The sequence below is a fragment of the Octopus bimaculoides genome, chromosome 23, assembly GCF_046866305.1.
Source record: "Octopus bimaculoides isolate indiv1 chromosome 23, ASM4686630v1, whole genome shotgun sequence".
Lineage (NCBI taxonomy): Eukaryota > Metazoa > Mollusca > Cephalopoda > Octopoda > Octopodidae > Octopus > Octopus bimaculoides.
The window spans coordinates 34,033,751-34,048,955 of record NC_142950.1 but is presented as its reverse complement, the minus strand read 5'-3'; the positions used below and the strand labels follow the sequence as shown (position 1 = coordinate 34,048,955).

At 37.3% G+C, this 15,205-nt stretch overlaps 1 protein-coding gene across 2 annotated transcripts in view; it reads left to right on the top strand.

Annotated features, from left to right (window-relative positions):
• LOC106876955 (uncharacterized) overlaps positions 1-13,948 on the top strand; it is a 70,042-nt gene extending 56,094 nt beyond the window's left edge. Inside the window, exons 19-31 of one of the 2 annotated variants that reach the window (XM_014925724.3) lie at positions 1,145-1,221; positions 1,883-1,967; positions 2,776-2,994; positions 4,333-4,446; positions 4,743-4,835; positions 5,833-5,959; positions 6,791-6,873; positions 8,563-8,598; positions 9,386-9,493; positions 10,697-11,339; positions 12,227-12,291; positions 12,849-13,014; positions 13,574-13,948. In XM_014925724.3, the coding sequence (XP_014781210.2) occupies positions 1,145-1,221; positions 1,883-1,967; positions 2,776-2,994; positions 4,333-4,446; positions 4,743-4,835; positions 5,833-5,959; positions 6,791-6,873; positions 8,563-8,598; positions 9,386-9,493; positions 10,697-11,339; positions 12,227-12,291; positions 12,849-13,014; positions 13,574-13,776 (2,019 nt within the window). In that variant the 3' untranslated portion in view covers positions 13,777-13,948. The remainder of the gene's footprint in view (positions 1-1,144; positions 1,222-1,882; positions 1,968-2,775; positions 2,995-4,332; positions 4,447-4,742; positions 4,836-5,832; positions 5,960-6,790; positions 6,874-8,562; positions 8,599-9,385; positions 9,494-10,696; positions 11,340-12,226; positions 12,292-12,848; positions 13,015-13,573) is intronic. The other variant, XM_014925725.3, reaches the window with a different exon arrangement.
• Positions 13,949-15,205: the final 1,257 nt, after the last annotated feature.

The window sequence follows — 15,205 nt, the reverse complement described above, 5'->3', positions numbered from 1 at the left end:
AATAACAGACATTACAAGGACAGAGCCGTTTGAGGGATGTTGTTGTGTTGCCTTGTATGTGTGTGTATGTCTATGTGTTTCTGTGTGTGTATGTATGTATGTATGTATGTATGTAATTGAGTAGGGAGGGGGTGCATGTATGTGCACTTCTCAAACTTATTGTACCAATGCACAAAACTATTCGTCCTTGAGTCACTCTGTAACTTATGCAGATTATTAATAAAAAATGTGTGTGTGTATATATATATATATATATATATGATATGAAGGTGGGGAAAGCAGCAGGTCCATTATATATAATTGTGGCGAGGATTAAAACATTGAAAATATTTGGCAAGGTAGGGCTTGAGCTAGTCACTCTTACAGTTAATTAATTAATTAAAACAGGGCATTGACATAACCAATGGCTGGTGCAGCAGTCAGTGTAATCATCAACTGTTACAAAGGTAAAAGAGATTCTTTGGAAAGGAAAAAACTGCTGCAGCAGCAAACTGATGGATGAAGTTATGAAAATAATGGAAAGAGTATTTGCACAATTAAGAAGAGAATCAACTTAGATGAGATGCAGTTCAGATCTATGCCAGATCATAGTATGACTGATGCTTTTTTTTCATAGTGAAACGGCTGCTAAGAGAAATTTTTAGATAAGAAAAACACCTCTCTACCGAGCATTTGTTGACCTGGAGAACATCTTTGATAGGGTACCATGATCTGAAGTTTGGTTGTCTTGAAGAAAACTCAGTGTATAGAAGTGATTTGTGAGAGTGGTGCAAGCCCTGGACAGGAATTCAGTCAGTGAAGTGAGGGTTGGCAATGAGTTCAGTGAGAAATTTAGTGGGTAGGTAGGTGTTCAGCAAAGACCCTATTCTCAAACATCCCTCCTATTTATTATAGTTCTCTAGTCTGTAATAGAGGAATTCAAGACTGGCTGTCCTGGGAATTCCTCTATGTTGATGATCGAGTCCTTATCACAGTCGGTGAAGCATTTAGAAAAGACATTCCAAATGGTTAATGCTTGTGGTTGTATGGTGGTAGGTGGTGTGTGTGTGTGTTTAAATGCAAATATTGTAGTTGTTGTTGTTGTTGGGGGGGGGGGGCAGTCAGAGTCTGCTTGTAACTCGTTCTTTCCACTGCTTCTTTTCAGACAACAGATAAACCTGAAAAATCTGACCTGTTCGATTCCAGTGAAGATGACTTTGTCTCTTCGAAACCCAAGGACAAGTAAGTTTGGTGCCTTTCGACAACTTGGTTTGAATTTAGTTCTATAAAGTACAGTAATATGTCTTGTCTAAGATCTAGTCATTAACAATTATTGATATATCTGATCTAGAAGTGCGTCTTGTTTAAATTCAAGCTATTAACGATCATTATACTGATGATGAGAGAAATGTTGATGTGTTTGTAGGTAGTTGTGTGTCTTGTCTAAGAAGGTCAGGCCATTAATAATGACTATACAAGGCCAGAAGTGTGATTGATGTGAGATTTAATGGAACACTAACTGCATGGCTCATACCTTGATTTTCATCCCTTACAATGAAAGAAGAATTGGGTGGGGGACATGTTTCAATGTATTAGACCTCATCAGGATAGCACAAGCTACCTGCCATTATATAAATGTGAGGTAGCCATGTATCTTCTCCATAGCAATACTCCTGTTTGTCCCTGACATAAAATCTTCTTTTCATCCTCTCATAATACCCTACACACACACACACACACGAAGAAACAAATATAGGTAAATTTTATGTTATCTTAGAGGTTTTTTTTTTTTGTTAATTGCGTCCTTGAGACTCACTGATTGGAATTATAACCATCTACACATTCACACACGCACACATACACATACACACTTGACTGAACTTGTATCTGCCATCTCTTGCAGCGTGAAGAAGAAGCCAGTTGGCGGTGTGTCCATATTTGGAGGTACAGATTTATTCTCAAGCAAACTTCTCGCAAAAGACAAAAAGGTCAGTGTTCTTCTCTTAAACCTGAAGTCTTCTTCAAAAAATAATTTATTCACGTATGTGCGTGCATGTGGTATGTATGTGTGTGTGTGTGTGTAAACAATGATATGCAAAAGGCATTTCTTGATGGCGTCTCTGTTAGTAATTTAATCCAGGTGACTAGGTAAGCGGTGTGTCATAACAGATGCAACACTACCCAGATAGGCGTCACTGTCTTTGCCTTTGAATAATTACATCTGTGTGTGTGTGTATTGGGCGGGCCAAAGGTCAAGCACAAAATAAGTTCAATATGCTCCAGAATTGTTAAAGACATGCTACAATTTTTCTAAAACTGAATAAAATAACGATGAATACACACATACTTGTACATGATAATATTAATAATAATAATAATAATAATAATGATAATAATAATAATGCAATATATCTATGTGTTTGTCTGTACTTGTCTCCACCTGCATCACCGTTTGACAACCTGTGTTGATGTCTTTACGTTCCCGTAACTTAGCGGTTCATGAATGAGACCAATAGAATAAATCCTTCAAGGTGGTGCTCCAGCATGGCTACAGTCAAATGACTGAAACAAATAAAGTTCTGAATTAAAACCATCCACCAAACCTTAGTCACAACTTATGTTCCTGACACCAGCTGAATGACAGTTCTTTGACTAAATTCTTTGTTATATTTAAAGTAATTGAAAGAAACCCAAAGCATCTCAAAATAGATACGGTAACGAAAGGGTTAAGCATTTCTTTATTGTTGATGTATTGATTTCTGTATTGATCCCATTCATTCTTGTTCCTGTTCCCAGAAAGAAGAGAAGCCAGATGAGCCGGCACCAGCTCCTGCAAGAAAGTCTACGACATTGTCTCTCTTTGATAATGATGAGGATGAGGATGATGATTTTTTCAACTCTGTGTCCAAGCCATCACCTTCTTCGCAGTCTTCAGACAGTAGTACTACTGCTGCTACTACCACATCCACACCTGGAAGTTCTTACAGTAGTAAAACAACAACTGTGGTGTCGACAGTACGTATTTATTTTTTTAATGGCTTAGCCAAGAAGAGAGAAGGGCTCAGTCCCTGAACTGTGACTGGATGGGACGAAGAAAGAGAGAGAGAGAGAGAGAGAGAGAGAGTTACTCTCAGACTCTGCCAAAAGCACCCAAAAAGAGCCAGATGATGATGTTAAACTGGGCAGCAATCCCCAAAACAGGAACAATCCCTCTAATGTGCTTCCACGCAGTTTGTTTCTACCAAATTTTATAATATATAGTATTTAAATTTTCTTCATATGTGAATTAATTTGGAAATTATGATAAATTTTCCAAAAAGTCCCAAATGGGAATCACTGGAAAAAAGCATATTTATCCTTTTCTATTCAATTGCAATAATAAACATTTTAGTTTTTTGGAAACTATAGTATCAAATGCGAATGTGTATGAAATATCAAAGAATGATATAAATGGGAAATGCACAAAGAAAAAAAAAAGTTTTCAAAACAGTCAATATTTTTGTAGTTTAAAAATTGCAATTTATGGCATAAAATGTCCTCTAAAATTAGCCAGAGCTAATAATGACAAACTTTAATTACTAAATATTATTAAACACCTCTGCAAATGCAATGTATATAAGCAATTCACTTTAAATACAACCAACCAACCAACAGTGAGACTGTTTCTAGCAGATCCCCAAATGGGGCTCAAGGCAGGTTAATGTGTAACAATAATCACTAACTTTCTCTTTGTCTACCTTTCCACTTCCAATCATCAGTCACTTAAGTTCAATTGGTGATGTCACAATTGGAATACTACTGTTCTTACAATGCATCATGGGATTGTTTTGGTTTTTTTTTTAATCAACTAAACCCAATTACTGCTTCATTTTCTCACTCTCTCTCTCAACTCCAGAACTTTAACTAAACAGCAATGTATGTGAGTATGATTTGTATGTGTGTATGCTATTGTATTTTTATATCTGTGTATGTGTTTCTATTTGAACTTCTTTATGTATATGTGTGTGGCTATATGTGTGTTCTTCCAAAAACCTTCATTTTGTATTCTGTTGTTGAATGTTATGAGAATTCAGTCATTTTCTTTCTTCCTTCTAGTTAACTTTTTCTACAGCTCCCCTTCTATTTTACTCTTTGTCTATTCTGCTTTTTCTATTTATCCATCCATCTTTTTATCTCTTCTGCCAGCCATTTATCTATCTAGCAATCTATCCCTCACTCACTTGTCTCTGTCTCTCTGTCTATAACCATCAGTCAATCCATCCATGTCCTGTCCATCTGTTTATACAATTAGGTATTTATTCGTTACTCTTTAATCATCCATTTCCCTTTCCTTTTATTTTTTCTCCTTCCCAGACTAAAGTTCGAACTAAATCACTATTTGAAGATGAAGACATTTTGTTTAGATCTTCTGAAGAAAATCCAACGGTTGACCTGTTCAGCTCCCAAGGACCCTTGGCATCAAAGAAGGTAAATAGTATTGAAACACACCGTTTCTTTGTTTATTTTTTGATTTTACAATTTCTTTCAAAAGTGAAAGATCTGTGTCCTAGATAAGTTATCCATCCATCTTTTTATCTCTCCTGCCAGTCCTCAGTCAAACCGTCCAACCCATGCTATCATGGAAAGCAGACATTAAACGATGATAATGTTGGATGTCAATAAATAAGCATTTCATTTGACAGAGGAATCCAAATGCTAAAAAAATTAAAGAAAATAATCTGGTCTTTCCTTTTGTCAAAACCAATCCATTTTTACTATTTCAGAATGAGCAAGAAACTTCAGAACGAAAGGAATCCAGTTCTGATTTATTTGCAGACGATGGTTCCACATCAGTGGAGAAGAGTAGCATTAAAATAGTAAGAAAATGTTTTGTTACATCTCTTCCGTTTGTTCTTATTGTATTATTTATCTGAGCAGCGTTTTGGGCAAATGTCTTAAACCTTGGGTAAACTGATGCCTTTTCAGTGAAATTTGTTAATGGGAACTGTGTGGAAGCCCTTCGAAGGGAGTTTTCTATTTCTTTGTATTATTTATCTGAGCAGCTTTTTGGGCAAATGTCTTTAACCTTGGGTAAACCAATGCCTTTTCAGTGAAATTTGTTAATGGAAACTGCATGGAAGCCTTTTGAAGGGAGTTTTCTATCTCTTTTGTCAGTATGAACATGATCTTAACACCTGGTTTAATACTGCTACCTGGTCTTTCAGTATCTTTAATTAAATCCAATCCATTGAAGTTATCTAATCAGGCCTCTGGTCTATGGATAATTGCCATTCCTCCATTCTTCTGTCATAAAAACACAATGCTCTCATTCATTTGTCTTTTAACTCAAAACAATCCTTGTAGTAATACAGTAATACCAAGCATGGTTACGAGTGGTTGGCGTTAGGAAGGGCATCCAGCCGTAGAAACTCTGCCAGATCAGATTGGAGCCTGGTGCAGCCATCTGGTTTCACCAGTCCTCAGTCAAATCGTCCAGCCCATGCAAGCATGGAAAGCGGACGTTAAACGATGATGATGATGATGATATATATCCTGACCAAATGCATCTTGGTACCTTCCAAATTAGATCTATTCTGGAATCTGCTTGGAGTGTTCAATAATCCTTTCTACTATAGGCACAAAGCCCGAGTTGACTCCAGAATAAATGCCACAGATCTTTTTCTCTGCCATCATAAAATATACATCATTCAATCTGGAGGCCCAACTGTTCAGATGTCTGAAACTAAGTTCACTTATGAAGTGGAGGAGGGAGAGAAAACGTATACTTGATTTAAACATTTCTGATAGTTGTCTCCATGTGACATCTCCATGTAATGCTTGTTTGTCTCCATGTGATATTTTCTATTATTTTAGACAGAAACTATACAACAAACCTCTGTCCGGAAGCCCATTGGTGGAGTTTCAATATTTGGTGGGATTGACTTCTCAGAAATTAAAAAGAAGAAAAAGTCAGACGGTGAGGAAATCTTCACAGAAAACAGTGAGTCTTCAGGTTTTATTTATTTTTATGTCTCTGATTTATTGTCTGTCTTCACGTTCTAAGTTCAAATGCCGCTGGGGTCAATAAATTAAGTACCAGTTATGCACTGGGGTCGGTGTAATCGACTTAATCCCTTCCCCCAAATTTGAGGCCTTGTACTTTCAGGAGAAAGAATTATTATTATTATTATTATAATGGTGATGAACTGGCAGAAGCATTAGCATGTCAGGCAAAATGCTTAACATTATTTAATGTCTTACATTCTGAGTTCAAATTCCACCAAGGTCAACTTTGCCTTTCATCCTTTTAGGCTTGATAAAACAAGGATCAGTTGAGCACTGAAATCAATGCAATCAACTTACCCCCTCCACCCACCCCCACGAAAATTTCAGGCTTTCTACCTATAATAGGATTATTATTATTATTATTATTATTATTATTATTATTATTTGAAAAACATCATCATTTAATGTTTGTCACCACTTCAATATGGCTGTTAGAGATAAGGTATCTAGCACTGAGAAAGGGCCAAAATAGCTCAAAACGGGGCTGGTCTGCTAGTCCTGTCGCTAGAATGTGGTAGGGGTCTGCCCCCCCTGCTTGCAATATATTTGATGCAAGTTGCATCATTAACCAGCTAGAGGAAATGTTCTCTCGGGGTTAAGAAAAAATTGCAGTAACATTTGTTCGTACAGAACAGCCACGTTGAAGTGGCGACAAGCATTACTTGCCAGTACAGTTACTACTCTGATCTCTTACAGAGATTTTATAACCAACTGCTTTGCTTGTTGCATCATCATTTAATTTTGTATTTTTTTGTCTCCTTTACAGCTGTATCGGTTAATGTTGAAGAAAAGTCAACAGCCAAAGCTCCAGCTCCTCCTGTCAAACCAAAGAAGATTCTAAAAATTCAGGTTAGTAATTGTGTTTTAGAGATGTCTATACTTGAGTTTATATAGAAAGGATGGACTACACTAACCTTCAGTGAATCATGCCTTTTGGTTATACTTAACAGACTTTTTTACTCATTGTTAATCCAACAAATAAGAAAAACAAGTTGATAAAAGCAATAGAAAATCAGTTGAAGGATAGGTAGGAAAGGCCAGATCTGGCCAGTAGAATACTTAGGCCAGATATGGCCAGTTTAAATTCTACAACAGTGGTTTTCAACCATTTTTTTTTTTTTTTTTTACCAATGTATCCCATTGATTATTGTTTTATTCTGGTGGGTGCCCACAGCCATTCAATGCTTAATAACTAGTTTTATAGATGCTTCTTTCAAAATGCCTACTTTGCCTTTTTTCACTCTTCCACTTTTATCGGTTTGCAATAGCAGCCTCTAAGAGAACATTTTTCAGTTGCCGGAAACATGTTAAACTATGTAAAACGTTAGAGAAAAAAACATGGCTTTCTTGGTGCCACATTAAATGCACTCATGTGGGTGCTGCATAAACACACCTGTGCCAGTGACGTGTGAAAAGCACCCAGCACACTCTGTAAAGTGGTTGGCATTAGGAAGGGCATCCAACCATAGAAACCATACCACAACAGACGATTGGAGACTGGACAGCACACCCGCTGACCCATGCCAACATAGAAAAATGGATGTTAAATGATGGTGGTTCACATTTCTCCTGAAGATGTCAGCCCATACATGTTCAAACTGGATATTAACTGCTTCGACTTAACTCATGAGACGGACCCTGAAGAGGTCAAGGGTCATGAGTCCCAGCTCCTCATCATTTTACTAATACATTTGCACAGTTCTGTGTGTGTGGTGGGGGGACGTAGCAGGAATTTTGGTCAACCATTTTAACCCACCTGGAATCAGTCAAAACCTGTTTGTTTGCAATGCATCATGCTTTTATTTGCTTGTTTATATTATTTTTGATGATGATGATGATTGTTTTGGGTGGGTGGGGGTTGTATTTTTTTCTTTTTTAAAAAGCCTTGTATTTGTTTTATATTATCAATTTATGTGATGTTATGATGTTCATGCCCTGACTGGGAAAACTTTCAGACTATTTTCAGTGCTTTTTTTTTAAGTTTATTTTTTATTTATTTATTTATCTTTTACATTTTACTCATTTCAGTCTTTCGACTGAGGCCATGCTGGAGCACTGCTTTGAAGCGTTTAATCAAACAAATCAACCCCATTGCTTATGATTTTAAATAAAAATACTGTCTATGAGTTGCACAGCAGCCCCTTGTCAGTTTCCCTCTCCCTCTCATATGTGTGTATATATATATATATGTATATATATATACTAGTTGCATACAAGAAGTGGAATAGCTTCAGTTGAGACCTTACTTATGTCTGTGACACATCATGGAATCTAGGAATTGTCTGCAAAGTGTTTCCCAGTCTCTGGCACTATTTCATTTTCAACCTGTATTCTTAACTGCATGCTTTGTGTTAACCTGACAAAAATAATCTAATTATAAGAAATGGCAAAACAAAAAAGAAGGGGCGGGGGGAACATGGCTAAAATATCTGCTCCATCCACCTCGTTATATAACACATCGTTAAGCATGCTTTGATGTTAGCTTTTATTCTGATTGGCATTTTTCTTTATTTTTGTTGCTTCTGTGTGTAATGACAGTCCGATTTAACAGATGGCCTCTATACAGAACCTGATGTAAGTACCTCCACCCTCCATATTGCTCCTTCCTCTGCTTTTCTCTCTTCTTTATCCCCTCCTTCCTCACCAATCTCGGAAGACCTGAAAATGTTAGGGACACTGTCCCCGCCTCCTTCCCCCCTTTCCTGTATTTATTTTTATTTCTTCTCCTCCCTTTTCACCTCTTACGACATCTCTTTCAAAGGGGCAAATCATTTATTCATACACACATACGCTTGTTTATAGATGTGAGTGTATGCATGTATGTATTTATGTCTGCGTGTTAATATATTGTGTATGTGTATATATGTGTGTGCATGCATGTAAAAGTGTGTGTGTGTGCACATACATGCATATTAAGCAGAATAATATAAGAATTTATAGAAGCTGAGGAAAATTCAAGATTGCAATTGTTATAATTTCATATCTTGAATTTTGAAATTATGAGAAACTCTTAAGAAACTACTGCATATATTATGTTAATTAGGAAGAGAAAGAATGCGAAGTAGAAAATGGAAGAGTCAATGCACTAAAAAAGATATGAAATGAACCCCACCACACACGTGTGTGTCGGAGATTTATCTTAAGAGTTGCTGCTGTTACAAATTTATTTTTGGGTGGGGGTTTATGGGGTGGGTGCAGGGGAGCTAAAAAAAAAAAACCAACGATAAATATTTTGATATTAAGCATTATTTGTGAAGTTAATTCTATTTTCTGTGTTTTTGATACATTTTTGTATCATTTTGTCATTATTCAAATTTCTTATTTTTTTCTTTTGTTCTTCCACTTTTTAAATTTTTTCCAGATTCCTCCGCTTGTGCCACCAACCAGCTTCGGTAACGAAGAACCACAATCCGCTTCTGTATCATTTGATGAACCTGCCTCTGCCCAGATCCTAGAAAGTGCCACAAAGGTAAATACCATTATTTATTCCTTGAAATGGTTTTAATGAAAAACAACGGGTTTTAGCAGTTTGTTTCATGTTGGTTAGTGAGTCCTGATTGGGAAAACTATGATCAAAGACCTTCCAGTTGTGACCATCCTGTCCTGCACATCTTGGTCAACATAATCCATTATGTTCCTTTACTTCTGACTAAGCTATAGCAGTGTGTAATTAGGGTGGAGGATAATGTGGCTGCTATTTCTAACAGATCCAGTGACTACATAGAGCAGGCATGGGCAACCTTTTCCATGAAGTGGGCCACAAGAGATATGGCTCATCATCAGATGGACCACACTAATAAAAAAAATACAAGTTAATTTTCCATTGGGTCAGCCATGCATATAGTCCCTTGGACCACAGCTTGCCAATGGCTGATATAGAGGCTCCTTCCTGAGTTTGTAGTCTGTGAATTTTCTTCCACATGAATATAGCTTCCTCATCCTAAACTAATGAATTTTTGATTATCCTGAGGGATTAAAAGATTAACGACACCTCTCCAAGTTGAGCCACTACTTCACATTGAAGAGTCACAGTTCTGATATAACAGACGTGTCATTAGAATATCGCAAGAAAGAATCACAAAACAGTGTCTTCAAGTTGAGTCCACTGGCAAGAGGCCCAAGGATAGGATGGTTGGATAATATCCATGGTCTCAGTTGGTTATGCTTGGGAATCCAGTTGAGATGTCTAGTGATGGTTGCTTTTGATAGGACCCTATAGAGGAGGTACCTGAGGACTCTACCCCAGAGGCCCTCCCAAGAATAGTGGGCAGAGAAGATAAGATGGATGGGTGATACCTCTCGTCTTTTTCAGATTCTTGTGGAAAAAAAAAATCTTTTTTTTTATCTGATAATCCCCAACTACAATTTTAAAGAAAAAAAGGTCTTAAGGGATAATTAACAATTCTTATTTCCTAAGACATGGCAAATTGGTAGAATCATTAAAACAAAACACAAATTACTTTGCCTCCTTCTCACTGTATATATATCCAGGTCATCTTATAATGGTTCACAATTACATTGCTCTCTCTCTTTATTTCACTCATCTCAATGTCTCTCTCTTTTCCAATCTTCCTTCTCGTCATCATCACTTCTCTCTTTCTTTCCCTCTCTCTCACCCTTCAGTATCCCTCTTTCATCTCTTACTCTATCTACTTCTTCCTCCTATTTGTAGAAGCGAGCCCGTATCCAGCTGAAGCGGCGACCACCCACACGGAAACCCAGGCCTGTCACTGCATCAGATTTGGACACCGATACTCCTTCCGCCACCTCTCCACAGACTGCTGCTCCTTATTTGGAATCAGTAACATCCCCTCTCTCCCCTGACACTGCCTCCTCCACTGCAGCCGACCCCTTTGGCGTGATGTCAGCACCAGCCATCTTCCCAGACAAAGACCCATTCCAGTACAATGATGTAGGAGTGACCACAACAACAACGACAACAGCAAAAAGCACAGTTGACGGCAGTGAACCCCTTTCGACTGCTCCCTCAGAATCCACATCCACGTCAAAGCCCCTTGACACAAGCATCAACACCAAAAACGAACTGGTGAGCAGCATGGAGAAGAGCCTGTCTTTGAAATCCTCTAACATCAAACACGACGATGAAGATGACTTATTTGGGTCGGGCACGAAGACCACATCGTCAACTGTTACCAGCTCATCCGTGTCAACAAAAGGCGGTAAGACAACACTGTTGACATCCACCACTACAACCACCAAGACATCCAGTGCCTCTGCTAACACTAGTGCCATCTTTGACGACGACGATTCTGATATCTTTGCTGATTCAGATTTGCTGCTGAACAAAAAGAAAGGTAAATATTTATATTTATTATATTAAACTCTCTGAGTGGTTGGCGTTAGGAAGGGCACCCAGCTGTAGAAACTCTGCCAAATCAGATTGGAGCCTGGTGTAGCCATCTGGTTTCACCAGTCCTCAGTCAAATCGTCCAACCCATGCTAGCATGGAAAGCGGACGTTAAACGATGATGATGATAGATAAGATAATTTTTTTCAAACACAGAAATGCTATTAGAACAGCAGAAATATTGGATTATTTTTGCTGAAGTCTTGATTATTTTCAACATTAACTGAAACAAAGGCCATGTAGAAATATGGTAACAGGAGGGTTAATGTGATGAGTAAATTATACACGTGATTAGACGGAGGGAAAAAAAACTTACTTATGCTCAGAATTAATTCTGGTTATGAAAGGCAGGGGAGATAACCCTGGAATTAAAATTAATCAAGAACAATCGAATTTAATAGGGAGAGAGTTTGATTTTTAGAAGAACAGTGTATGTGAGAGAGAGAGACTGTTTGAGTGATTAAGATGTTTGCTTTGCAATTATGAGGTCCTGAGTATGATGGGCAAATGTTTTTAACATACTCCCAGGTCAACCCTCATTTGTGTGTGTGTCTATTTAATATATATAATAAGCAAATGAAATATAATCTCCCTATCCATTTAGTGACGTGGTTTGCAACACCTTGCCTAGATCATGTCCATATGGAAAGTGAAGATAAAATGATGGTGATCTGTCTGTGTGTGTTGCTTTTTAATAGTGATAGTGTGAGGTTGAGAGAAATTTAACTGCTATTTTTAGCATCATTGGCTCAAGATAACAATGATAATGATAATATGATCACTTTTCATGTTGAAGATTATGATTGATTTCATTTTCTCTGTCTCTTTCCTTAGACAAAAAATCCGCTTTAACTGATGACCTTGATGATATCTTTGCCTCCAGCTCCCTGAAAACTAAGGTTGGTTGGTTTCATTTACTTTGAATTCTCTTTAGAAATAACTGGTGTCCGATGGCATCTTTTTATCCTCAAATGGTATTAGCAGACCTACCAGATTCAATACTTTATCCTAACAATTTGACGCAGAGAACTTACATGGGCTAAAAGCACCAAAACTGACTGACACCCTGCTAGCTTATGGAAGCTTACAGGATTTTTCATATCAAAATTTACAGCCAACAAAGATAGGTTGTGAGTTATACAGCAAGACAACTTTGGAACAAAATTTCCATGTGAAATGCAGCAGGATTTGGAAAGACAATGATGATGTTTGAATGTTTATGCTACATGTTTGCACTATATGCTGCATCAATTTGCATGCATGAAAATACAGTATAAACTGTTCATTGTGAAGAATATTGCCTTGATTGGTGACAGGAGGGGCATCCAGCTGTAGAGAAACTGCCTTGACATCTTCCTCTCAACTCATGCAAGCATTAAATAATGATGACAACGATATAGATGTATGTATGTATATATTTAGATAACTTTCCTCTTTTCTTTCTGCTCCTTGCCAGTCGAACATCAAAAAAGAGGTCAGTAGCAAAATAAAGAAGAACATCACAGAGGAGGCTAATATATTTGAAGACGACACGGACATCTTTGCCGATATCCCTGCAGCAAAACCCAAGGAGAAGAAAACAACTGTGATGAAAACCAAGCCATTATTTAAAGAAGACATTGGTACGTATAGTTTTGTTGTTGTTTTGTCTCATGATCCAACAGACATCTAGAATGTGGGTAATTGGGTCTTCATCAGATCAACAAATGCTGGGTAGAGAGATGTTTTTCTTAGATAAAAATTTCTCTAATAGCTGTATTACGACGTGGTATAAATCTGAACTGCACCTCATCCTATTTAATATACAGACCTGGGAACACAAGATCACAAAAAGAATGACCCAGGTTCAAATCCTGCTGGAAACAGGATTTTGGAAAGCAGTAGAACACCTAGGAGTCATGACCTGGGTGGGCCCAGCTCCCGTAGAGTGTCAGGCATAAGGGCCAAAACTTGTCAGATGGGAGTTCTTCCTCTGAAGACCTCTCCTGTTGTGTGCTCATCTTGCGGCGAGTTTCTGATATTTATTTACATAGATAAATAGGTTGGCAGACAGAGATATTTTTATGTGTGTATATATATATATATTTTAATACATGCTCTTGAAATTGACACACACTCACACAGAGAGGATCTCTAAAAGCTGTAATTATTGACCATTCTTTCTTTCTTTTTTAATAACAGATGATATTTTTGGCAGCGACAGCTTGCTGCAAGGCAGCAAGAAAGTGGAGAAAACTGTTACTGTGAAGAAGGTTGAAGAGAAGACGAAAGTTGAGAATGTTAGCTCCCCGCTCTCGTCATCTCAGAAACCCACATCCATATTTGATGATAACGATGACGACGACGACTTGTTTGATGATCCACTCAACATAAAGAAACAGTGACCATTTGTTGTTGATGATAATTATGAGTGATCGGTTGATTTATTGATGATCCTGTCAACAGAACTTTTAATATTGACCGTAGGTCAAGCGCTGGAAGAGGCAGGACACGTTTTTAATTGTTTAAGTTATGAATCATGCAAATATATATAATATATTTTAAACAGAAAGAAAAGGCATTGTTTTTGTGTGTGTTTTTTCCAAGCCTTGCCTGTTCCAGAACCCATTCTTTAGTTTCAGTTGGTTGGTTGTAACCATGCAGGTGGACGTCTGCCATCAACATCCTCACATTCCGTACTTTGATTCTTTTCAAGCAGTTTGTTAGTGTTTAATTAATTATTCCTAAGGCAGTGAGCTGGCAAAATTGTTAGCATGTTGGATGAAATGCTTTAGCAGCATTAATCCTGTTGAGGTTGGCTTTACTTTGCATGGAGTCAGTATCACTGAACCAGGGGCTGTCCTTAGATTGGTATCAAAAAAAGAAAAGGCATTATTTTTGTGTTTTTTTCCAAGCCTTGCCTGTTTGAGAACCCATTTTCTAGTTTCCTATTGACTTGTCAATCCTTAGTCGAACCCATGCCAGCATGGAAAACGGACATTAAACAATGATAAAAATAGAAATCCTATGATGGACAGGTGTCTTTTCCAGGGAGGAATATATATGCCAGAGAAACCATCCCTGTGCACCTTAGAGAGTAATGTAGACTAACCTTTTACATTAAGGGCACAGTCCACTTAGTTATAAGGGTGCAGCTACAGAGCAGAATGTCAATGTCGCTGTGTTTAGTTTTCCTAGTGTATGTGGTGTTCAAAAACAGTTTGTCTCACCAGCCATCATTGATGGATACGACTAAGCAAAAGAAGTAACTTACTTGATCATTCCTTAGATAAGTTACTAAGAAGAATCAAAGAACTACACAAAAACAAAAAAATCATTTTTGGATCATTCAATACACATACGTGTGTATAGATAGATAGAATCCATTGAAAATGGTGGCACTCTGTAAGTGAAAATTGTTTTAAAGGTTTTTTTTTTTTTCTTTTATGTTAGCTGCTGGAAGAATTTAACATTTTGATAAAGTCCTTTATCAGTGAGAAAAATTTGTATCATAGGCAGATACAAAGCTTTTTTCTATTTCATACATACATACATACACACATGTATATATAAGCATTACATTTGACAGAGTAATCTAAACACTTAGAGTTAGAAATAAAATAATGAAACTTCTTTTCTGAAATTTCCTTCCCAATCTAAGAAACTATATCATTTCTGCTAATACACTTGAGTAGCATGTCAGACTTATTACAAAACCACAAAATCTTGTTTGCATTAGGTGATTGCCAAGAGTGGTGACTGTGTGAGCTGTAACACAGGCATTAGATATTATAGACGGTAATAAAAGAAAAAAAATAACAAAAACCCAAGGGA